Source organism: Cetorhinus maximus, chromosome 22, assembly GCF_964194155.1.
Source record: "Cetorhinus maximus chromosome 22, sCetMax3.hap1.1, whole genome shotgun sequence".
NCBI classification, from domain to species: domain Eukaryota; kingdom Metazoa; phylum Chordata; class Chondrichthyes; order Lamniformes; family Cetorhinidae; genus Cetorhinus; species Cetorhinus maximus.
Genome location: NC_135900.1, coordinates 76,816,876 through 76,840,841, shown reverse-complemented (window position 1 = coordinate 76,840,841; position 23,966 = coordinate 76,816,876). Strand labels below are relative to the sequence as shown.

Here is a 23,966-nt window from a genome sequence, read left to right as displayed (position 1 = left end):
ATACTTTCCTTTATTGGACGAGGTATTAAATACAAAAGCAGAGATGTAATGCTGGAACTGTGCTGGTTAGGCCACAGCTAGAATTGTGTCCAGTTCTGGTCATCACATTACAGGAAGGACATAATTGCTCAGGAGAGAGTGCAGAGGAGATTTACAAGAATGTTGCCAGGGCTTGAATATTCCAGCTATGAGGAAAGATTGGATAGGCTGGGGTTGTTTTCCTTAGAACAGAGGAGGCTAAGGGGTGACCTAATTGAGGGGCTTAGATTAGGGTAGACAGGAAAGACATGTTTCTCTTAGCTAAGGGGTCAATTACCAGGGGGCATAGATTTAAGGTGATTGATAGAAAGATTTGAGGGGACATGAGGAAGAACTTTTTCACCCAGAGTGGTGGGTGACTGGAATTTGCTGCCTAAATTGATGGTTGAGGCTGAAACACTCAACTCATTTAAAAGGTAAAAACAAAAAACTAATGCGGATGCTGGAAATCCAAAACAAAAACAGAATTACCTGGAAAAACTCAGCAGGTCTGGCAGCATCGGCGGAGAAGAAAAGAGTCGACGTTTCGAGTCCTCACGACCTGTTCTGTTGAAGGGTCGTGAGGACTCGAAACGTCAACTCTTTTCTTCTCCACCGATGCTGCCAGACCTGCTGAGTTTTTCCAGGTAATTCTGTTTTTGTTTTCATTTAAAAGGTACCTGGGTCTGCATCTGAAGTGCTGTCACCTGCAAGGCTACAGACCAGGGGCTGGAAAATAGGATTAAAATGAGCAGTTAGCTTTTTTCTTTCCATTATAAGCTGATGCAGACATGATGGGCTGAATGGCCTCTTCTGGAACTATTCTGGTTCAATGTGGGAACTGAGGACACAGTTTGGAGGTAAATTTGAGATTCTGCAAAGGGGGTTTCATGAAGCTAGATTCTAAAAGGAGAAGAGCATTTAGTAATCTCTGAATTATGCCCAGTGCTGTGCTCTGGTCCAGATAGAAGAAACTTTATCAAGGAATAGCTGGAAGAATGGTGCAAAAGAGAGGGCTTCAGATTCCTGGAACTGACCTAATCTGAAGGAGAAAGTGTAAATGGGGTAGTGGGAAAACATTTAAACTAGTTAGGGGGGGGTGGGAGGATCAAAGTAAGAAATGGAGGTATGGGCAGGGTGGTGAGCCACCCAGAGATTCTTTCAACTAATGCACATAGCATAGGAATGAGAGTTAACACAAATTCAATTAAGGGTATGAAGAGTCGTTCCTGTTCGAAAATTGGGGAAAGTTTTGACAATATTGTAAAGACACAAATCACAGGCATGGAAAGAAAGGAATTCAAATTTACACACATATACAGAAAGCTACTAACAAAAAGTGTTTATAATGGGCGATTTTAAGACTGAAGCAAATGTGTTCACAATTTACTGAAATGGATGTTCTAGGACTGACCAGAGTAGATTGAGGAGTAATAAGCCAGTTAACCAAGGTGACACTAATGGAATATCTTGGGAATATTTGACCATATTTAATATTGGTTTGAGATTCTCCCCCCTCTTAACCAAAGTTTAATTGCAGTAAAGCAAACCAGGGATACAAAAAACTGAAGATATCACCCCTGGCCTTGCTGACCTACATTAGCTCCTGATTAAGCAACACCTTGAATTTTAAATTCAATCTTGAATCCCCTCCCAAGATATCTTGAGCTCCAGCCTCTTGAGCATTCCTGATTGCAATTGCTGCACTATGCCTTCAACTTTCTAGTCCCGTAAATTCATTCCCTCCCTTCATCTCTCTGCCTCCTAATTTGCTTTCCTCAATATTGTCAAAAATCTGACCTAGCTTTTGATCCGTATTATTTTACTACTTGGCAGGATGTTAAGACAGGAAAGCCTGGTGATTGTTAGCTGAGCTATTGGGGTGTAGGAATCGGAGGATTACACCAGTCCCTATTCCTGAGAGTCAGCTTCCTTTTTGCTGTTGGCAGATGGAGACTGTCTGGGCCTCGCCTGAAATTGAACTGCTGCTCAGTGGGAGTCGGGTGGGAGGTGGTGGTGTGTTATTGTCGCTGGACTCATAATCCAGAGACCCAGGTTAATGCTTTGGGGACCTGGGTTCCAATCCCACCATGGCAGATGGCCATATGTGAATTTGATTTAAAAAAAATGTAAAATCTGGAATTAAAAGCCTAATGATGACCATGTGTCGATTTGTTGTAAAAACCCATCTGGTTCACTAATGTCCTTTTTTAGGGGAAGGAAATCTGCTGTCCTTACGCGGTCTGGCCCACATGTGACTCCAGACCCACAGCAATGTGATTGGCTCTTAACTGCCCTTTGAAATGTCCTAGCAAGCCACTCAGTTTTCAAGGGCAATTAAGGGTGGTCAATAAATGCTGGCCTAGCCAGCGATGCCTCCATCCCATGAATGAATTCAAAGTTCGGTTCTGGTCTATTGGCCATTTGTAGTCGGTTTGTGGACCAAGTCAATCTAATTCCCTTTCTCAAACTCCCAATAAGTTGGGGAGTGGAGTGAGTGCAGCCAAGTGGCTGATTCCTCCCTCCTCACCCCACAACCTGTTATCTTTGTAGTCTTGAGTTGATGCTAGACTGGGGACTGCCTTTATCAGCAAGACAGACCAACCCATAAAGAACTGACAAACTCAATAACAGGCCAGAGACAGGCCAAAGCTCCATGCAGGTCCTTTATTATAGTGTTTCCCATATTCACATACATATAACTTTTTATAATACAGTCTTTTAAATAACTTTACACAGAATAAGGTTTTTTGAATTATCTATCAAAATTTTGTATCCATGCTCTATAGCAAACTGACAATATATTCCATTGTACAAATTTACAGTGAGAATCCAAGGTACTGGGAGGGAGGGAAATGCAATCAGTGGGTATGATTCGTCTTTACACAGATCCAAGATGAAACAGGAGACTAACTGACCGTTTGAAGCTACGCTTTCTCTAATTTTATAGAAAGAACATGTATGTGGGACAATGACCTTTTTTCCTAACTAGGAGCCTGCTGCACCTTGTTGAAGTAGCAGGTGTTGGATATGGCACTGGGGTCAGGTCCTTCTGAAAAATGCAAAGAATTCCTAGTGCCAGAGAAATAGCACAAGCTCATATGCAAAGGGTCAAGTTAGTGAGGACTGCGCCAAAGGAGAAGGGTGCAGGGTTGAGGAAAGAGGTGAGTGGATAGCTCTCAAAGAGTTGACGGGCAAGATGGCCCAAATAGCCTCTCCCTCTGCTGTCTGATTGTGTTTTATAGATGGGATTTCTTTTCTCTGGAGGGGTGGAAATGGTTTATAAGCTTACAATGTTTCACAGAACAAACCCAGGCTCCTTACACTGAGCTGCTCATCTCTCTCGCTCCATGGCTGGTAACCTCATTGAGAAACATCTTTGTACAAAAGGTCACTGCTGGAGTTTTACCCATGGGCAGTACAACAGCAGCTAACACTCAACTTCTGATACCAAGGCAGATCAATAGGTGAAAATGGGGCAAATTCTCCAAAGCGCACTGCAGATACCTATTCAGTGCTTCAGCATTATCCTAAAGGTATTTTGACCCTTGTAAATTGTATGTTAAAAGCAATTATTCTGACTCAGCCAAACTCAAAGGAAGTGGGGTCACTAAGAGCGAATGAAGCACCAATGACAGTTTTACAAACTCATGTAGACTCAAACCATCTGCAAAAGCTGAGGATTCTGTTATCTTTGCGGAATTAATTTTTTTCTAAATGTATATGGACCCTGGCCTCCTGAAGCATATCCAGTACAAGTAGATGACAGAGTGGGATCAGTGACGAGAAGGACTGACCAAGACTTTACTGAATAATGCTACTGAAACATCCATCATACTGTGCACTGCATGCAGGTCAGTGTCTGATTGGTGATACCAACTTATGCCTCCAGCTGTATTTGCAGATGCAGTCAGTGGTTCTGGGGAGTATACAGTCAGACAAGGGCTGTGTTGTCTTCAATGGATGCCTTGGACCTGTACAAAAAGGCTGCCACTATTCATGACAGGTACCTGTAGCAATCTCCTGGGCACAGTACTGTGGACTGAAATATCTCCTCTTCAATTTGAGCATCACTAACACATCATGCTGGTGATTTGCAACAGCTTTTTGCCTTTTAAGAGTTAAGTCAGTACCTGGTGCTTTTTATTAAAGAGGGCCCAAGAGACTCATTGATATTTGCTTCTTATACATTCCAGAGTTGGAATCTAAACAGCCATTTATGTGCAAGACAATTTTGTAGAGATTATTACTGAGGGCTTGGATCTAAAGCTCACCTACATGGGTTCAGCAGTACTATGCCCAGTCCTTTGAGGGTAATAAGTTAGCATGGATGGAGGATTGTCTAAATGACAGAAAAGCCCAGCGAGATGGGTCATTTTCAGGTTGGGAAAACTATAACTAGTGCAGTGCCACAGGGATCATGAATGTTGAGGCCTCAACTATTTCTGATCTATATTAATGACTTGGATGAAGGGACCAAGTAGATTGTAGTCAAATTTGCTGATATAAAAGGATCCAAAGTATGTAAACTTCTAGAAACAGCCCATCTGACTGTCAGAACTAAGCTGGACAAGAGTGCTGGGCAGGTATGTAAGACATTGCAACTAGAGATTCTCAAATTAAAGGCTCATCACTTCAGTCTTTCCACTGGACCACTGGCAAACATTGTCAAATAAAAGGATTTGGTCTCTTTTAAAGCTCCTAACTTGAAATGGAACCAAGGAACACCCTTTCTGTTGAAATAAAATGTACCAATCTTTCAAAAAGATTCCCATTCCAAACAGCTACGGCTCGTGTGTTATTGGAATCAGTAGAATGAGTTGTTCTGCCTTCCAGTTTAGCAACGGAAGAATACCCCCTCCTAAAACTGTATTAAACAAGTTACAGTGAACATTGGTGATCTGCTATTGATGTGTTTGGTGAGTTGCAGTACATGATCAGCACAGACACAGCTCCAAGATGAATACACACTGATCTGGTATCAAATGTCTACTTTTCCAAAAGCAGTTTTACTCCCCTCAATGATACAAATAACCAAATAAAAAAACAGTTCAGAACAAAACTATTTACTCAACACTTTAAAACACCTTTCTGGGTAAGGTGAAGGAGACATGGGGTAGTTGGATCCTGAGCTATGGGAAAACATGATAGGAGAAGGATTCGGCTAACAGCTCATTGTTACTGTCCAAAGTTTGTAAAGTGTAAGGAGATGAACAAGGGCAGCTAACCAATGCCAGGTCTGACAGAAGAGACTCACAGCTCTGAGCTTGAATGATGGAATCAAATCGGGAATCCTATCTCAGGCCCAAAGAGAGTACAGATCCACACTGGGAGTGAACTACAGATATTTTGCAAGTGTCCGTGAACCAGCAGGTCCCCCACAAACAGTTCAACGCAAAACTCCTGGAAACTGGTCATGTAGAAAGGCTGCAAGTGTCCTAAACAATACCACATATTGGCCTGGGTCGTCAGTGGCTCATTAAAGCAGTGATTCCTAACAATAGGTAAAACTTCAAAAAAGCTGAATCATCTCAAGCCCCCTCACAGGGTACTATTTCCACAAGTGTCCTCCAGTACCTGGAGCCTCAAGGGTGACTGCCAGCAGGCTATTCCACAAAAGGTAGCATCACAGTCAAGTCCAATCCCACTGTGCCCTTCCCTGACACACATCCCTGGGCAGTAATCAGGAGTGGGAATCCTGGCCCTGCCACTTCTTCCCAGCCCAGGAGTGCTCACACTGTCTGCACCAGGAGAGATGAACAAACTCAGCTGGGGGCCAGGGATCAATGTATGGCTCCCTTTAAAAGCTGTCTTGCAATTCAGCTCAGGATTAAAACACTCATCCCATTACCTCCTGGAGGACAAGAGTAATAAAACAAACTAATGTAACTGATTGGGACCTGAACAAGCAGACAGGGCAAGGAGGCAAAGCCTTTTGAGGAAGTCTTCTATGGGTAAGGAGTGATAGCCCACAGACTCTGCTTCCCCCTCCTGTGCTATTAGCCAATCATTCAGATCTCTAGCTGACCATGAAGAACTTGTCTTTATGTGGAAGGGGAGGAGGTAACAAAAAGATTATCCAAAGAGTGAAAAGCATCAGTTGGAGAACTCGAGCAGCAGGAATACCAGGTGGCAGGAATAATCTGGTGAGCTCTCGGCAAGAAAGGACAAATAAATTATAAAATACATATAAATAAGTGTCACGGCGCCCCATTGCATGGGTGACCAAGGGACACTGACCAATCAAGTCGTTTGACTACAGACCCATTCTAATGTAACAGGGCCTCAACCTGGTCATAAATAAGGTTATTGCACAATCACATCTGGGACAGAGACACAATAGGAGGGTGCTGGGGATACAACTGCCATAGGAGGATTGCACTCTATCGTTACATCCCCTGGTCCCTCAATTACCAAAGATTCCTCTTCACCCTGACCCCTGTCCCTCTCCCCAACAGTATCCAGAGAAGCCATTTTGTTCTTCCTTGAGGGACAACCAATGCACTCAGCTTCTACAGCTGGTAAAAGGGGATTCGGATTTGTGCATCAAGCAATTTCAAAACTACAGCTTCACAGAAATTGGCGGCAGAGTCTGTCTTTAAAATGATACAAAGGGTCTCAGGCAGCTCAATCGACAGCTGTAGTTTTTGCTTTGCAGGTTAAACCCCGGAACAACTGGAAGGAGACAAGACGCGATGGCGGACACCTGCTTCAACACATGGTTATGAAGCTCCATCTATTTGAATGCAGTAAACTCTCCTGTTAAAGCAAAAACAGTTTCAATATTAGCTTCCCACAAAGTAATGATCACAGTTCTCAATGTCAAGCTCAGTCAGCATTGGCACAGTAAGTAATTGGTTGCAATGTACTCTGTATCTAACCCTGTGCTGTACCTATCCTGGGAGTGTTTGGTGGGGACGGTGTAGAGGGAGCTTTACTCTGTATCTAACCCCGTGCTGTACCTGCCCTGGGAGTGTTTGATGGGGACAGATTAGAGGGAGCTTTACTCTGTATCTAACCCCGTGCTGTATCTGTCCTGGGAGTGTTTGATGGGGGCAGTGTAGAGGGAGCTTTACTCTGTATCTAACCCCGTGCTGCATCAGTCCTGGGAGTGTTTGATGGGGACAGTGTAGAGGGAGATTTACTCTGTATCTAACCCCGTGCTGTACCTGCCCTGGGAGTGTTTGATGGGACAGTGTAGAGGGAGCTTTACTCTGTATCTAACCCCGTGCTGTACCTGCCCTGGGAGTGTTTGATGGGGACAGTGTAGAGGGAGCTTTACTCTGTATCTAACCCCGTGCTGTACCTGCCCTGGGAGTGTTTGATGGGACAGTGTGGAGGGAGTTTTATTCTGTATCTAATTGAGTGGGGATGCTGTTCTGTAGCCAGAAACACTCAGGCGGGTCCAGTGTTGGCTTTTCACCTCTGGAAGTTGGGCTCTGATCTGGACCAGCCTGAAAGGGTGACCCCCTCTGCTGACCACAGTGTTCCTGTAGGAGATTGGTTTGGTCAATCATCAGTGGGCATGGTTCAGTATTAACGGCCAAATCCACTGAGAGAAGCTTGCTGTGGGAAATGGGACAATGTCAGACAACATGCACTCACCTGAGTATGAGACCCACTGCTGAGGCACTCTCTGTGCTATAACTAAACCCCAGGAGTGAGTGCAAGCCCAAATGGAACTCACTCCAGTCCCTTGCACAGTCACAGCCCTCACCTTGGTGAACATAAGGCTATAAATAGAGGACTGTGAAAAGTTACCACTGTGGAGTAAACAAATAGGGACTGATGTTGTCAGCTCCTAATTCTGATTACATTAGCCAGGGATCCATAGCCATGCTTCCCAGGAGGAGCAGGGGATACTGAGGAAGATGCCTGAACCACTCCAGTAGTCTTTTTAAAAAAATTAATGCTGTCAGAGTTTTACTTTCAAAACGGCACAGAGAAAAAGTGAAAAGGAAAGAGGGGAAACATAAAACACCTATCCAATCACATTGCACATTTTACAGTAGCTGTGGTTTGGTCTCAATAGTTTTCCACTTGTAGGACTCAGTTGCTGCCACCAGATGTCACCCATCTACAGCTTTTGGAGCCTGTGGAGTTGCTGGCCATTCTCCACTTGCCCTGCCATAGCCTATACATTCTATATGCTAAGGGAATACAGTTACATTTCAGGCCATAGGGAGTTCAGCCTCACCCTGGAAGCTGTCAGTTGCAGAAAGAACAAGGTTATTGTGTGCACAATATGGCCCAGAAATTCCATGGAGTGTCAATCACTGTCGGATTTCCACTCTGCTCCTTTTCACTTACCCCAGGTCGGGAGCTGCAGATTGCTCACCCGATCCTCTGAGCCAGGCCGGGTGGGAAACGTGCAGCTCCGCAGTCCTTCCAGTGCAGGGCAGCAGTGGGGAGCCACGCCCCCTTTTTTACAACACTAGCTGCTGTAAAGCAGGTCCCAGCCACCTTGAGAAGCCAGGGAAAAGGTAAGTGTGTTGGGTGAGGGATTGGGGGGAATCGGGATGTGGGGGGGGGGGACGGAAAGAGGGTAGCCGGGGGGTCGGGAAGGTTGTCTGGGGGTGTCATGGGGCATAATGAGGGTGGTTGGGTTGTAGGGTGGTAGTTGAGGGGATGGTTGGGGAAGGTAGTCGGATGGTGGTGGGGACATGGTTAGAGAGAGAGTGGGGAGGGTATTTTGTGGGTCATGGGGTGATCCAGTGGGGGATCAGTTCCATAGTTACCCAGGAGTTAGGGGTGTAGTTGGGAGGGTGTGTGGTGAGGTGGTCAGAGGTTCCAGTGGCAGAGTGTGGCGGAGGGGGGGTGTGTGTCGGTACTAGAGTAACCCAGGAGTTAGAGGTGGTTTTAAGCTGCCTAACTTCTCCTGGGTAACTAGGTTCAGAACCATCCAAAGTTTTCAACTTTAAGTTGGAGCATCAGATGGTCTCTTCTGCAGGAGGCACTTAAACTCCCTGGGCAATTCCCAGATATTCCTCGCTTGGGGACTTCCGGGTGGGGAGGGGGGGTTCCCACAGCACATTAGGTGGGGTACCACCCTCCTGGGAACAGAGGTTCTAGGCCTCAGGGTTCCCCAAATACTCTGAAAGTTGATCCTGCTGTAATATTGTTCCTGGATTCGGAGGAGGGAAATTTCCCTGTTGACCAGTCAGTATCAGGTTGATATTTGTGGGAGCTTATTGTGCACAAATTGGCTGCTGTGTTCTCTATATTTAAACAGTGACATGCTTGTTTCATCCTTGTTTTCAAATTCCTCCATTGCCTCGCTGCTCCCTTCCTCTAGCATCTCTTCTAGCCTCAGCACTCAGAGATTTCTGCACTCCTGAGCATCCCCAATCCAACACCGCTGGCTCTACCTTCATAAGAACATAAGAAATAGGAGCAGGAGGAGGCCTTTCGGCCCCTCAAGACTGCCCCACCATTCAATAAGATCATGGCTGATCTGCCCCAGGCCTCAACTCCTCTTTCATGCCAGCTCCTCATAGCCCAACACTCCCCGATATTTCAAAAAATCTATCTACCTCCTCGGTCCTAAGCTCTGGTGCCTCTACCTCACTTTCCTCCCTAAAACCTAACCTAACCCTTTGACCAAGCTTTTGTTCATCTGCCTTAATATCTCCCTATGTGGTTCAGTGTCATAATTTGCTTCATAACGCTCTGGTGAAGCATCTTGGGACATTTAATTATGTTAGAGGGGCTATATAAATAGAACCTGTAATTGCTATTGTTGACTATACTTCAAAAAGTCAGTCCTCCTTCTGGTGGTAGTGGAAGAGGGCATCAGCTGAAGACTAGTCTAGGTTCAGCTGTGACACAGAGTACATTGAACTCATCACCTAGGTGCACAGGTTGAGAATGGCCCACTGGAGTGAGGGAACCTCTGGAGACCGAGCAGAGCATTGGGGAACAACATTCTCACAGCCAATCTTTATACAGGTCTTGAGGGCCAAGAGCAGACGGCTTGGACAGGGGACAAAGGTTCATTGTCCTCAGACACACACTCACCATATCCTCCGGCCTGGATGGGTGTCTTTGGGGAAGCACATGTGTACAGGCTGAAGTCCTCGGTCTGGAAACCGGCCCGATTGAGCGAGGGCTCCGATGCGCTGTGATGAATCTTTGGCAAGGACCTGGCCAGCAGCTCAATTGAGGCAAGAATCTGCAATGCAAAACCGCTTCATTATTGGGTAATCCGAGAACCACTTGTACATCCTCCCCTTCACACAGCCAGCTTCTGTTCTCTGGAACTCCCTCCATCTCCCTACCCCTATCAGAGGTTTCTACTAAGAGCCTTGAATCAAATGCTCGATACATCTCAGGTTTCAGAAGCACGGGATCAGGAGTATACAGTCTCTGCACAGCACTGCACCATCTCACAGTCTGGGTACAGTGATAATCCTCTTTGCAATAAGTAAGAGTCAACTTTCTAACCCCTCCATCCAAATGATTCACATTCTAACCTCATGCCCTCCAACTTGACAGCAACAGCCAAAGGTTCATGGTAGCAGTATGTGTGTCTCTGGCCTTCAGTGAAGAATGAAGGTAACTCTAAACTCAAGTCATGTCAAATCACATCTGCACGTGATCCTTCTCATTCTCTGCAGGTTAGCCAAACAAACAGGTCTACAGTCACACTGCACTGCTGGAACTGATAGTGTCAGCACTTGCCAAACTACCCAAGCCAAAAAGGATAATAAAGCTAGAAAATGCTGGAAAAACTCAGCAGGTCTGACAGCATCTGTGGAGAGAGAAACAGAGTTAACATTGCGAGTTTCTATGACCCTTCTTCAGAGCTAAAGGGAAGTAGAAATATGATGAAATTTATACTGTTTAAGGGGGGTGGGACAGGGGGAGCTAGATAGAGGGCCAGTGATAGGTGGACGCAAAGGAGAGATTGACAAAGATGCATTAGCCAAAAAGATAAAAGGAGTGTTAATGGTAGTGATAAGGGCTAAAAAAGGTGCTGATAGTGGCATAAAGATAAGAAAGCAGAATGTAATAATAGCAGATCATCGTGGAACAAGTAACAGATGGCCCTACTGGGGGTGGGGGCGGTGGCTGGGGAAAAAGGATAAAAAAGGGGATAAAACAATGAATAAATGAATAAAAATGAAAAAAGTAGATAAAAATAAAAATGAACGTAGAAAAAAGGGGATTAAAAAAGGGGGTGAGGATAGAGTTCATAGTCTGAATGTTGAATTCAATATTCAGTCCGGAAGGCTGTAAAGTGCCTAGTTGGAAGATGAGGTGCTGTTCCTCCAGTTTGCGTTGAGCTTCACTGGAACATTGCAGCAGGCCAAGGACGGACATGTGGGCATGAGAGCAGGGTGGTGTGTTGAACTGGAAGCGACAGGGAAGTCTGGGTCATGCTTGCGGACAGACCGAAGGTGTTATGCAAAGCAGTCACCCAGTCTGCGTTTGGTCTCTCCAATGTAGAGGAAACCGCATTGGGAGCAACGAATGCAGTAGACTAAATTGAGGGAAGTGCTAGTGAAATGCTGCTTCACTTGAAAGGAGTGTTTGGGCCCTTGGACGGTGAGGAGGGGGGAAGTAAAGGGGCAGGTGTTGCACCTTCTGCAGTTGAATGGAAAGGTGCCGTGGGAAGGGGATGAGGTGTAGGGGGTGATGGAGGAGTGGAGCAGGCTGTCCCGGAGGGAACGATCCCTGAGGAATGCCGCCAGGGGGGGTGAAGGGAAGATGTGTTTGGTGGTGGCATCATGCTGGAGTTGGCGGAAATGGCGGAGGATGATCCTTTGAATGTGGAGGCTGGTGGGGTGATAAGTGAGGACAAGGGGGACCCTATCGTGGTTCAGGGAGGGAGGGGGAGGGGAAGGTGGGAGGGCGGATGCGCGGGAGATGGGCTGGACACAGCCAAGCGCCGTCAACCACCATGGATGGGAAACCTCAGTTAAAGGAAGAAGGAAGACATGTCATAAGGTCCAAGCCATATAGGAGTTGCCTTGTCCCCACTAGGCATAAGTGTCCAGATGCTTGTGTACAGACACTGCTGGTCTTGAACACTCATCTCCATGGGAGACGCTAACAGTGAAGACCATGAGGTTGCAGCCAGGGCATGAAGTTCTCTATCATACAAGAAAGGTGCAGGCAGCTTATCACGTGGGCTCAGGACTTACAGAAACTGAGAATCTGCAACTATTGTGGGTGAAACATTCTTTGAGCGAGTACCAAGTGAAAGAGAGACGAAGGTGGGAATATGTGATGTGAAGTCCAGGCGGGCCTACAGTACAGCAGCTCAGTGTAAGGGAGACTGTGCACACTGGCACACGGAGGTGTACAGAGTCCAAACAGAATGGGCATCGTTGGATAATCTCAGTGAAACAAATGCTAAAGCACATTTATCAAGATGTTACTGACATTTTGCTCCCAGGACACAGCACAGCACAGGCGAGTGACCACGGCTTCCTCCTGGCATACTCAACCAGACCATTCGCACTTTGTGGCATCAAAATATATTCTGAACACAGTAACTCACACTGACAAACAGGAACTGGGCTCCCACTCCTCCTGCCGCATCCCAAACCCCTGCCGCCCCCTCCCCTCACCGCCCCCTCCCCGCCCCCTCCCCCTCCCCTCGCCGCCCCCTCCCCCTCCCCTCGCCGCCCCCTCCCCCTCCCCTCGCCGCCCCCTCCCCCTCCCCTCGCCGCCCCCTCCCCCTCCCCTCGCCGCCCCCTCCCCCTCCCCTCGCCGCCCCCTTCCCCTCCCCTCGCCGCCCCCTTCCCCTCCCCTCGCCGCCCCCTCCCCCTCCCCTCGCCGCCCCCTCCCCCTCCCCTCGCCGCCCCCTCCCCCTCCCCCTCCCCTCGCCGCCCCCTCCCCCTCCCCTCGCCGCCCCCTCCCCCTCCCCTCGCCGCCCCCTCCCCCTCCCCTCGCCGCCCCCTCCCCCTCCCCTCGCCGCCCCCTCCCCCTCCCCTCGCCGCCCCCTCCCCCTCCCCTCGCCGCCCCCTCCCCCTCCCCTCGCCAGGGTGGTTGGCGGTGGGGGGGAGAACAAAGAGTGGAGGTAGTGGGCAGAGTATTTTCTGTTCTTTTCTCTTTTAATTCAGACAGCGGTCTGGGACATCACGCTCGATAACGTCTCTGGCACTGACACTGCGTGTGCGGACAGTACACCCTCTGTAGCTGCAGTACCAGCAAATACAGCATTTTCAGAATATCTGCCCCTCTCCCTTTCGTAGCCACAACTCACCTGCAAACCAGCCAATAATTCACCCCAACATTGTTAGTCGCAAAACAGTTTACATTCCTCCTTTACAAATATTGACCCAATGATAAATCCATGTCTCAATTCCAGTTGTGGGATTGAGCAGACTATCTTGTGTGAAAATATTCCTGCTAATTTTCTCCCTTGCTCTTCTGCTGATAATCCTCTGTCTGTCCCTTTGATTTACTGATGGAAACACTATATATCCCCTCAAAAACCTTGATCACTTTGAAATCCTCTGTAATATCCCCATAATCTTTTCAGTAGCTTCAGAAAGCCTCAATTCTTCAAGCCTTTCTTCATTGGATTAGAGTCAAGTCTCTTTCCACAACTTCATTGTCCTTTCTAGAATAGGGAGCTGGGAACTACATGCAAAACGCCATCCATGGCCCCAAGTGATACAGAGTCATAGAATCATTAAAGCACAGGAGGCTATTCAGCCCATCGAGTCCATGGCGGCTCTCTGTAGGGCAATCCAATCAGTCCCATCCCCTAGTCTATCTCCATAGCCCTGTAATGCTTTATAGAAATCAAAAATCACTTATTTTTAAATTCAGTGACCCAATGTTACAGGGCCCACGAGACCAGTGGCCTATTCTCCAGCAGTTCATGTGATAACACTCCCACTGACAGAGGGAGTGAGGAGTCAAGTCCAATACTTACCTGAGGAAACAGAGGGCGTTCATCCCGCTTCTTTTTCAGACAATCTGCCATTAACCTCTTCATTGCCTTTGGACAGTTATTGCGCACCTTACTGAGGTCAGGGGTCAGATAACCTCGGCCAACCATGAAGATTATCTAAAAGCCAATCAGAAGGGTAAAGCACATCAAACCAACGACAAACTATTAAACCTGCTAGGTGTAGGCCCACAACTGACCCAGCAGCAAGCCTCAACACATCACTGGAACATTTCAAACCGTTTTCAGCTCTTTACTTGATACTTTCCCTCAGCTGCAGTTGCAGGAAGGGGGTGGGGGGGGATGGAACAAGCTGGGGCCCTCCTTTCATGGAGACTCTCTGATTATATTTACAACATTCATGTTCATCTGGGACACACTGTGGCTAATATTTTGTTGTATCAGTACTTGGTACATTACCTTTCATTGCAATTATGAATCTGTACTATCCTTTCCCATGCTAATGTTTGAGTGTAAAACTCACTGATGTCTTGGATCATCATTGCTTTTGGAGATACAGCAAACTAGTCCACAACGACCCTTCTAGACAGGGGTGAGGCTGCCAATGGGCGGGGTGGGAGGGGGAACATGTGGGCAATTCACCTCGCCTGTTTTCCCCAGTGACAAGCATTCCCAGCCCAGGGTCACTCAGCTCCTGACCTCATTACAGCCTTGGTTCAAACATGGACAAAAGAGCTGAACTCCGGAGGTGAGGCGAGATTGACTGCCCTTGACATCAAGGCAGCATTTGACTGAGTGTGGCATCAAGGAGCCCTAGCAAAACTGGAGTCAATGGGAATCAGGGGGGAAACTCTCCACTGGTTGGAGTCATACCTAGCACAAAGGAAGATGGTTGTGGTCGTTGGAGGTCAATCATTTCAGTTCCAGGACATTCCTCAGGAGTTCCTCAGGGTAGTGTCCTCAGCCCAACCATCTTCAGCTGCTTCATCAATGATTTTCCATCTTAAGGTCAGAAGTGGGGATGTTCACTGCTTACAGCACAATGTTCAGCACTATTTGCGACTCCCCAGATACTGAAGCAGTCCATGTCCAAATGCAGCAAGACCTGCATTTGGGCTGACAAGTGGCAAGTAACATTTGCACCACACAAGTGCCAGGCAATGACCATCTCCAATAAGAGACAATCTAACCATCACCCCTTGATGTTCAATGACATTACCATCACGGAATCCCCCACTATCAACATCCTGAGACTACCATTGACCAGAAACTGAGCTAAACAGCGCAAGAGGAGAGACAGTCGGGAGATTGAAAACAGCGCGAGAGGAGAGACAGTCGGGAGATTGAAAACAGCGCGAGAGGAGAGACAGTCGGGAGATTGAAAACAGCGCGAGAGGAGAGGCAGTCAGGAGATTGAAATCAGCGCGAGAGGAGAGGCAGTCGGGAGATTGAAAACAGCGCGAGAGGAGAGGCAGTCGGCAGATTGAAAACAGCACAAGAGGAGAGGCAGTCGGGAGATTGAAAACAGCGCGAGAGGAGAGGTGATTGGGAGATTGAAAACAGCGCGAGAGGAGAGACAGTCGGGTGATTGAAAACAACGCGAGTGGAGAGGCAGTCGGGAGATTGAAAACAGCGTGAGTGGAGAGTCAGTCGGGAGATTGAAAACAGCGCGAGTGGAGAGTTAGTCGGGAGATTGAAAACAGCGCGAGTGGAGAGTCAGTCGGGAGATTGAAAATAGCGCGAGAGGAGAGGCAGTCGGGATCGCAAAAGGTTAGTATGCAGGTGGAGCAAATAGTTAGCAAAGCTAATGGAATGTTATCATTTATTGCGAGGGGAATTGAATACAAGAGTAGGGAGGTTATGTTTCAGTTGCACAGGACATTGATGAGACCACATCTGGAGTATTGTGTACAGTACTGTCTTCTTATCTAAGGAAAGATGTAAATGCATGAGAAGCAGTTCAGAAATGCTTTACGAGATTAATACCTGGAATGGGTGGGTTGTCTTATGAGGAAAGGTTGGACAGACTAGGCTTGTATCCACTCGAGTTTAGGAGAGTAAGAGGCAACTTGATTGAAACATACAAGGTGCGAAGAGGACTTGACAGGGTGGATGTGGAAAGCATATTTCTTCTTGTGGGAGAATCTAGAACATGGGGTCACTGTTTCAAAATAAGGGGTTGCCCATTTAGGACAGATGAGGAAAGATTTTTTTCTCTCAGAGGGTTATGAGACTTTAGAATTCTCTTCCTCAAGAGGTAGTTGAGGCAGAGTCCTTGAATATCTTTAAGGCAGAGGTCGGTAGATTCTTGATAAGCAAGGGCATGAAAGCTTATCTGGGTAGGCAGGAATATGAGATCAAAATCAGATCAGAAATGATCTTATTGAATGGCTTGAGGGGCCTACTACTGCTCCTGGTTTTTACGCTGGTATGTTCACTTGCAACAAAGTATGAATGACATGAGCTTGGGGAGTCACAGTCTGGGATAAGCCTGCAAGACTGGACTACGAATTGTAGTGAGGAAAGCTGCTTCTTGGTTGCAAATTTGAAGAAGTATCACACTGGTGCAGCAGGGGGCATTCCTGAGCCAGGAGATGAGGCACATTGTTGAGAGCAATGGGAATAATTTGTCCCAAGACAGCTGCAGCACATGTTAGATACAGAATAAAGTTCCATCTTCACTAAGCCCAATCAAACACTCCCAGGACAGGTACAGCACGGGGTTAGATACAGAGTAAAGCTCCCTCTACACTGTCCCCATCAAACACTCCCAGGACAGGTACAGCACAGGGTTAGATACAGAGTAAAGCTCCCTTTACACTGTCCCCATCAAACACTCCCAGGACAGGTACAGCACGGGGTTAGATACAGAGTAAAGCTCCCTTTACACTGTCCGCATCAAACACTCCCAGGACAGGTACAGCACGGGGTGAGATACAGAGTAAAGCTCCCTCTACACTGTCCGCATCAAACATTCCCAGGACAGGTACAGCATGGGGTTAGATACAACGTACAAGGCATTTTTACTCTGTATCTAACCAATGCTCTACATGCCCTGCCATTGTTTGATGGACACTGTTTAATAAGAATCTTTCCATTCTCAGTGATAATATTTTCACCTTGAACATTATTTTCATTGTAGGATTTTTTTAAAAATTAAGTCATTCTGCAGCAATTGTGTGTTTACTTACCTGATCTCGGTTATTGATGTTTGAATAGGGTAACTGCCCACTCATTAACTCATATAGAACCACCCCAAATGCATAGACATCAGACTGAAAACTGTAAGGGTTCTTGTCTTGCATCCGGATCACCTCAGGCGCCTGCAAAAAGGCAAAGGCTGAGTTAGTGAGGGTAAGGATCAGATCACCGAGGGACAGGGAGGTCAGAGTTCTGAAAGGGGCAGCTCCAAAAACACCTGGCCTGCACCCAAATATCCAGCCAGTCTCTAAACACATGCCTGTGGTTTCCAGATGCACTCCTCTGGCTGTCACTCCTCACTGGGAATGGTGGATGGTGAAGTAACCCCAGACACAAAACAAAGCCATTAAACCCAAGTGTAAAAATCCAAGGAAAAATAGGCAGTAGCTCGCAAACTAGCTGTATGAGCGTTGGGACTATCAACAAAAGCAAAATCCTGCAGATGCTGGAAATCTGATGTGAAAACAAAAAAATGCTGGTAATACTCAGCAGGTCTGGCAGCATCTGTGGAGAGAGTCAACATTTCAGGTCGATGACTAGAGATCCAGAAAAAGGTAGAAATGTTAGAGTTTTTAAGCCAGTAGAAGGTTGTTGGCAGGAAGAACAAAGCTGAAGGTCTGTGATAGGATGGAGGGCAGGAGAGATTAAATAACAAAAGATTTCATGATGCAACAGCCAAAGACAGTGGTAATGGATATAGTAAAGAACAAAGGTGTCTCCAGCTGAGATGTGAAAGGCTATATTAACAGCCACCTGAAAGCTCAGAACAGGAGAATACAGTGCACTTTAAAAACCAACCAGCTGCGACTGGCATACATTTGCTTTAAGTCCTCTTCCAATCTTAACCTCCCCTAAGGGGCAGAGACTCACTGTCAGCCCTCTAGTACCTGATCCAAGGGACTGTTGAATGTTAGTGGGGACTGTGACTGTGGAAGAATCACATCTTGTCCACATACTTGTTCTGAAGAAGAGACAGAGGGACTCGAAACGTTAACTCTGTTTCTCTCTCCACAGATGCTGCCAGACCTGCTGAGTTTTTCCAGCATTTTCTGTTTTTATTTCAGATTTCCAGCATCTGCAGTGTTTTGCTTTCACCTGCTCTTTCCGTCAGGAGTCATTAAACAGTGATCGGCAGCAGGAACTCTAGCTGATTTGCTTCTTCCCTTCCTTAGCCTGACTTTCTCAGCACAGATTGAAAATCAAACCAGGGACAACCTGGCTGGTACTGATCAGCCAGTGAGCCCTCAGGCGGAGCTTTGATTACAGAGCTCATCTGATGGCTCCTGTCGCTGGATCAGAGATTATCCCCACTGTACAAACATCAAGCAGACCTCAATGTGCACTGGTGGGAAATTCTCTTCATAACTCAAAAGGGTGAAGGAAATGCAACTTAAAAGATTTCTGCACCTGTATTCAACTGTCTGTTGCCAAAAGCGGAGAGAATCTATTGGGGGGCAAACTTGCTCTGGTTGTCATGCGTTAGCGTCACAAACAAATCAGGACAATTTTCTCTGCTCACCATTTTTGGTGAAATGATACTAAAAAACACAGATTTACTTCAAACTAGTGACCAGAGGGACTCTCCCACTGCTTCACATAAAGAGCCAGGATTATAGATGTTAAATCTCCTTCTTAAGGAGGGCAGCCAACTAGTAAAAGATAGCCTCGGGATGGAGGTGGAAGTAAGGAACAAATTGTGCCTGTAGCTTTGTTGGTTAAAACTTCAATTTAGACAAGGGATGCGCTACAATGGGACATGGTGCAGATTTCTGTAGCGATTTCCTCCCCAATTTTTCAGGAGTCCTGGCCCACTGTGCAGCTGGTGGAGCTGAAGAGCCTCTGATAACTAACCACTTTTACCTCAGGCCAGCCTGCTCCATTCCTCAGGCCCTCAGGGCAAATTCCTGATTCTCACCACATTTTCAAAGTTCAGATTTTGAATTGCAATAAAAGGGGCTGAAATTCGCTCCCCTGCCCCCACCTACCCCAAACTCCCTTTTACCAAATGCCCAGTATAATCCTCAGGTTCAATCTCCATAAATGTAAACATTTTCAACAGCCATCAGGATTTTCATCCACTGGGTAACAGAGGTATTGGAATGAAGGATTTTGCTTTGGTGACCTTGAGTCTACAAATGAAAACGAGACGATAATAATGGGTTTTGACAGGTGTAATTGATCTTGTACAAATAGGACTGTACTAAGCTGAAATAGACTTGGAAATTAAATGTTAAAATGTACTTCATCTTCTGGAATGAATGTGTGATACAGGCGTCCGCTGAACTGATACGGTGTACAGCCAGGGTAATACTACATATGGCTCTCTTCTTCCAGAACTAATACCATAACAGCCAGTTCAGATACAGTTTCAGCACTCACCATCCATAAGACAGAACCGGACAACTGTTCAAATTGGTGGGACCCGCTCCACCGTGATTTCACTGTTGCCAAGCCAAAATCCCCAATCTTCACTGTTAGGTCTTCATGTAGAAAAATATCTTTGAGTGGAGTTAAGGAGTTCAGATACAGCAAGTCTACATAATACACGTTTCTACCCCCAAAGCCCACCCGGATGAACAAAAGGTGGGACTTTTTGCATCCCCACCCAAGTATCCTTTTAAATTTAAAGCAATTATGCCCTAACTGATGCATACAGTTTAAATGTTGATGTCTGAGGACATTTCACAACTTATTCAGCATAAGTGTGGGGAAAACAGAAAAAAAAATTTACTCAAAGAAAAAAAGTTATTTTCCACCCTGTTCACCCACCAGCTAAAATAGGCTAACAGAGAAATAGTGAGAAAAACCCAAAGGTCACTAATCCAAAAGCAAATTACTGCAGATGAACTTCGTGGTTATCTAAAAAGCCATGGGTCAGCACTGGCAGTCAGCACAGAACTGTTAACTCATTAGCTCTGTATTCTGACGAAGTCAATGTAAAGGGAATGCAGTAGATATTGCTTATATGGAGTTTCAGGAGGAGTCTGATGAGCTGCCACAATTGGCTATGAAACCTAAGGCACATGGTATGAAAGGGATTGTAGTTGCATGGATAGAGGGTGGGCGAGAGACGGCAGTGAGTTTAGGGAATAAGGTTTCAGGCAATGGTGTGCCCCAGGGAGCTGTGCCTGGGTCCATTCTTGTAAATGATTTGGACGTAGGCACAAGATGACTGATTTTTGAAGGCTAAAGGTACCAAATCAAAGGGCATGGAAAACTGATTAAATATTAAAGTTGCCAGAGTACATAGGTAAATTACCACAGAAATATAGGGAACCAGAGGGTGACAGGCTTGAGGGTTGGGGGCGGGGGTGAAGGGGTGCAAACACAAAGCTCTTTAAAGATAGAAAAGGTGCTAAAATGCTGGTTTTGCTTCTGGATTTTATATGTAGGGCTGTGAATACAATAGAAAGGAAGTGTTAATTTTGTAGAAAAATTGGTTACGTCACACTTGGAGTACTACGTGAAGTTCTGGACATCTCATTATAGGAAGGATGTCAGGGACATGAAAAATGGATGGTGAAGATTAACTAGAAAGATATTAAGGATTGAGGGATTAGAGTTAAGAGGAAAGGCTGGGATTTTCTTTTTGAAAAGTCCGTGAAGGATAAGGAGTTTTCAACCTGAAGAAGTGGTTGTGAGAGGGTGAACACGGTGAAAGGGTGCTTCTCCTGGTTAGGGGCCATTATCCCTGAATCATTGCTAAAACAATGAGGAACGAAGTTAGAAGACTTACTTTCCCCACAGAGTTAATCGAATATGAAATGATATTCCACTAGGATTGCTGAGGCACAGATGATGTTATTTAAAAAGAAAGAATATTAAAATGTACAGGAAACGAAAGTACAGTAAATGGTTCCAGTTGATAAACTGGCACCGGTACAGGGGAAATGGGCTGAGTAGCCTTCTCGTGCTGCCATTTCTCATGACATTAAGAGGTGCTAAGCTATTCCTCCATGGATAGCATCACAACTGGCCAGGATTGACGCCCACACGTGCAATCTTTCCAAAGGGCCTCAGTGTACAGTGATTAGGAGCAGAGACCTCAGCTAACTCAACCCTCCTTAAGTGAGGACACTGAGGTTAACTTTGGAACCATTCTGCTGCCCTTGCTGAAAGCTGTTCACAACGAGCACCACCAGCACATGTGGTTCCGTTACTCAATGCTTTACCAACTGTGCTATCAGGGAGAGTTTACTCGATAGCAGTCAAACACCCATTGCCTCACTGCTCACACAAAGTATGAAAGGATACTATTACTCTTCAGATCTCTGTGGATAATAGACTTTGCATGTAGGTAGCTGTGACAAAGAAAAGCCGTCATTAATATCCAATTTATTCAACATCAGTAACCTTCAATGCAAGACACAAGACTGGCCTACAGGACGAATGGCAAATGCCCTCAATGCACATAATGCAGTGCTGGTATGAAAAGCCCCAGGACACACACAGCTCTTCCATTTCCATTTCTAAGTTTGCTTCCTCCTCTCTTGGCAACAGTGTGATGCTATGGTACATCACACTGGGATGGTGGCATAGTCCAAGGGCATTGCTTCATTTGGAAGCTTGAAAAACAAGTGTCGGCAGAAACTGGGCCTGGGATATGTTAGAAGGTGCAACTGTTATCCACTAGGCCAGCAGGGAGAGGAAGGTCACTTTTCCAAACACTTATCTACGAAGCAAACCACGGCTTCCCTTGGAATCCCCAGCTTTCTTTTTGTGACTCAGATATCAGGCTCTCAGCCATTCCACACAGGTTTCTTTGGTCAGCAGAAACATCTTGGACTTACTCCATGCCCTGTGCAGTCTGGCGGGCAATGTCGATGAGCTTGATCATCTCGAACTTGGTCTCGATGATGTGAAGGTGGTGATACAGACTGGAACCCTCACACCACTGCGTCACAATGGCAAGCTGAGGCTTCGTTGTGTAACCCATAAAAAGGAGGATGTTAACGTGTCGGGTTTTTCTAGACAGGGAAAAAAAAATGTTTACATTAATTCATCAGCCAGCAAATGCCCCCAGTTCAAAATCGGGAGGTGAGGCAGGCCCTTCAGCATCTGACTGTTCTGGAACACATTACTGGGGTAGGCCAGGCGAACGAGACTGTGATGAAGGAAGGGTCAGGATCTATACAGAAGGGAACAGGCTGTTACAGACCAGGAAGTCTAATCCTATTAGAAATTCTTGTGTGTTTACTCCCATCTCATGTCACACCGGGGATCATGCTCCTGGAATATTCCATAATGAGTTTCTTGGGTTTATTGCCAACGTTTTACTTGTTCAACCTCAGCAATGAAGTGATTGGATGTTCTGAACTCATTTCATGCATGAGCAATGGCAGGCAAGAGGGGGAAAGAGGAGGCCAAAGTGGGGGACACAGAGGGGGCTCGTAGTGGGGACGGAACAGAATGGGGAGGGTAGGGTTGGAAGTTGCAGAAGCCAGGATAGGGAGGGGTGAAATTGGGGATGCAATAGGGGAGGCCAAAGTGGGGGACAAGATGAGGCAGATGGGGGGGAAAAGAATTTGGGAGAGAGTGGGAAGAGGAGGTATTGGGAGTAGGGGAAGCGGAGATGGTGGAGAGGAGGAGAAGGGGAGTGGTTGGGTAAGGAAATGAAGAAGAGAACACAGTGGGGAAAGGGGAGTGGAATAAAGAGATAGCATGCAACTGAGGAGGTACGACTGAGAAATGGAGTGTGGGCAATGTCCATGGGAAGATGAACTGTACTTTGTGGGAAATCAATTGGATACATTATTTCAAATGGAATGGAGTATAAAAATAGGGAAGTCTTGCTAAAACTATACAAGGCACTAGTTAGACCACACCTAGAATACTGTGAACAATTTTGGTCCCCTTATCTAAGGAATAATATACTGGCATTGGAGGCAGTCCAGAGAAGGTTCACTAGGTTGATCCTGGGTATGGAGGGATTTTCTTATGAGAAGAGGTTGAGTAGGTTGGGCCAGTAGTCATTGCAGTATAGAAGAATGAGAGGTGACCTTATTAAAACATATAAGATTCTTAGGGGGCTTGACAGGGTAGATGCTGAGAGGTTGTTTTCCCTTGTGGGAGAGTCTAGGACCAGAGGGCATAATTTCAGAGTAAGGAGACACCCATTTAAGAGAGATGAGGATGAATTTCTTCTCTTAGAGGGTACTTAATCTGTGGAATTCTTTACCACAGAGGGCTGTAGAGGCTGGGTTGTTAAGTATATTCAAAGCTGAGATGGATAGAAATAGAAATAGAAATGGCCACCAAATAGAGACCAGCTCTAACTTCAGACGAGTTCTTTTATATATTTCAACCCCCGTCAGAAGGCTCCGATGGCAGTGGCTAGAAACACGACTGCAGGCATATTTGATCCTGCAACAAAAAACAGAAAATGCTCAGGACGTCCAGAAGCATCTTTGGAGAGAAAAACATAGTTAATGTTTCAGATCAATGAAAGTTCTGATGAAAAGCCATCATTTTTAAATGTTAACTCTGTTTCTTTCTCCACAGGCGCTGTTAGACCCGCTGAGTGCTGACAGCATTTTCTGTTTTTGTTTCAGATTTCCAGCATCCGTAGTATTTTGCTTTTGAATTTCTTGCCACTTTTGCCAGTGCTAAGGTCTGTCAGGGAGCAGGCCTCAAGGGCCTCCCAGTGCTGCTCCAGGACAGGAAATTCAGTGCTGCTGAGGATGAACTGATGCAATTTATATTGGGTCTGCTTTCTCCCCTCCAATACTTGTGACGGGTAGAGGCGAGAGAGGAGGGGCCAGAAATATCAGCCCCTTGAAATTCCCAGCTTCAATTTCTACTCAATGCTGTTAGTTATTCTTAGTTGGTGCAGCAATTGGGATGTCAATATCAGCCTCAGTAAAGAAGGAAGAAAATAATG

At 46.2% G+C, this 23,966-nt stretch overlaps 1 protein-coding gene across 1 annotated transcript in view; it reads right to left on the bottom strand.

Moving 5' to 3' along the window:
- Nucleotides 1-2,671: 2,671 nt before the first annotated feature.
- The window catches only part of braf (B-Raf proto-oncogene, serine/threonine kinase), a 105,959-nt gene continuing 84,664 nt past the window's right edge, over nt 2,672-23,966 (bottom strand). Inside the window, exons 15-21 of the mRNA XM_078568542.1 lie at nt 21,877-22,053; nt 21,341-21,387; nt 19,466-19,584; nt 17,077-17,208; nt 13,910-14,044; nt 10,036-10,189; nt 2,672-6,777 (exon numbers count right to left, since the gene is read on the bottom strand). Coding sequence (XP_078424668.1) covers nt 6,755-6,777; nt 10,036-10,189; nt 13,910-14,044; nt 17,077-17,208; nt 19,466-19,584; nt 21,341-21,387; nt 21,877-22,053 — 787 coding nt within the window. The 3' untranslated portion in view covers nt 2,672-6,754. The remainder of the gene's footprint in view (nt 6,778-10,035; nt 10,190-13,909; nt 14,045-17,076; nt 17,209-19,465; nt 19,585-21,340; nt 21,388-21,876; nt 22,054-23,966) is intronic.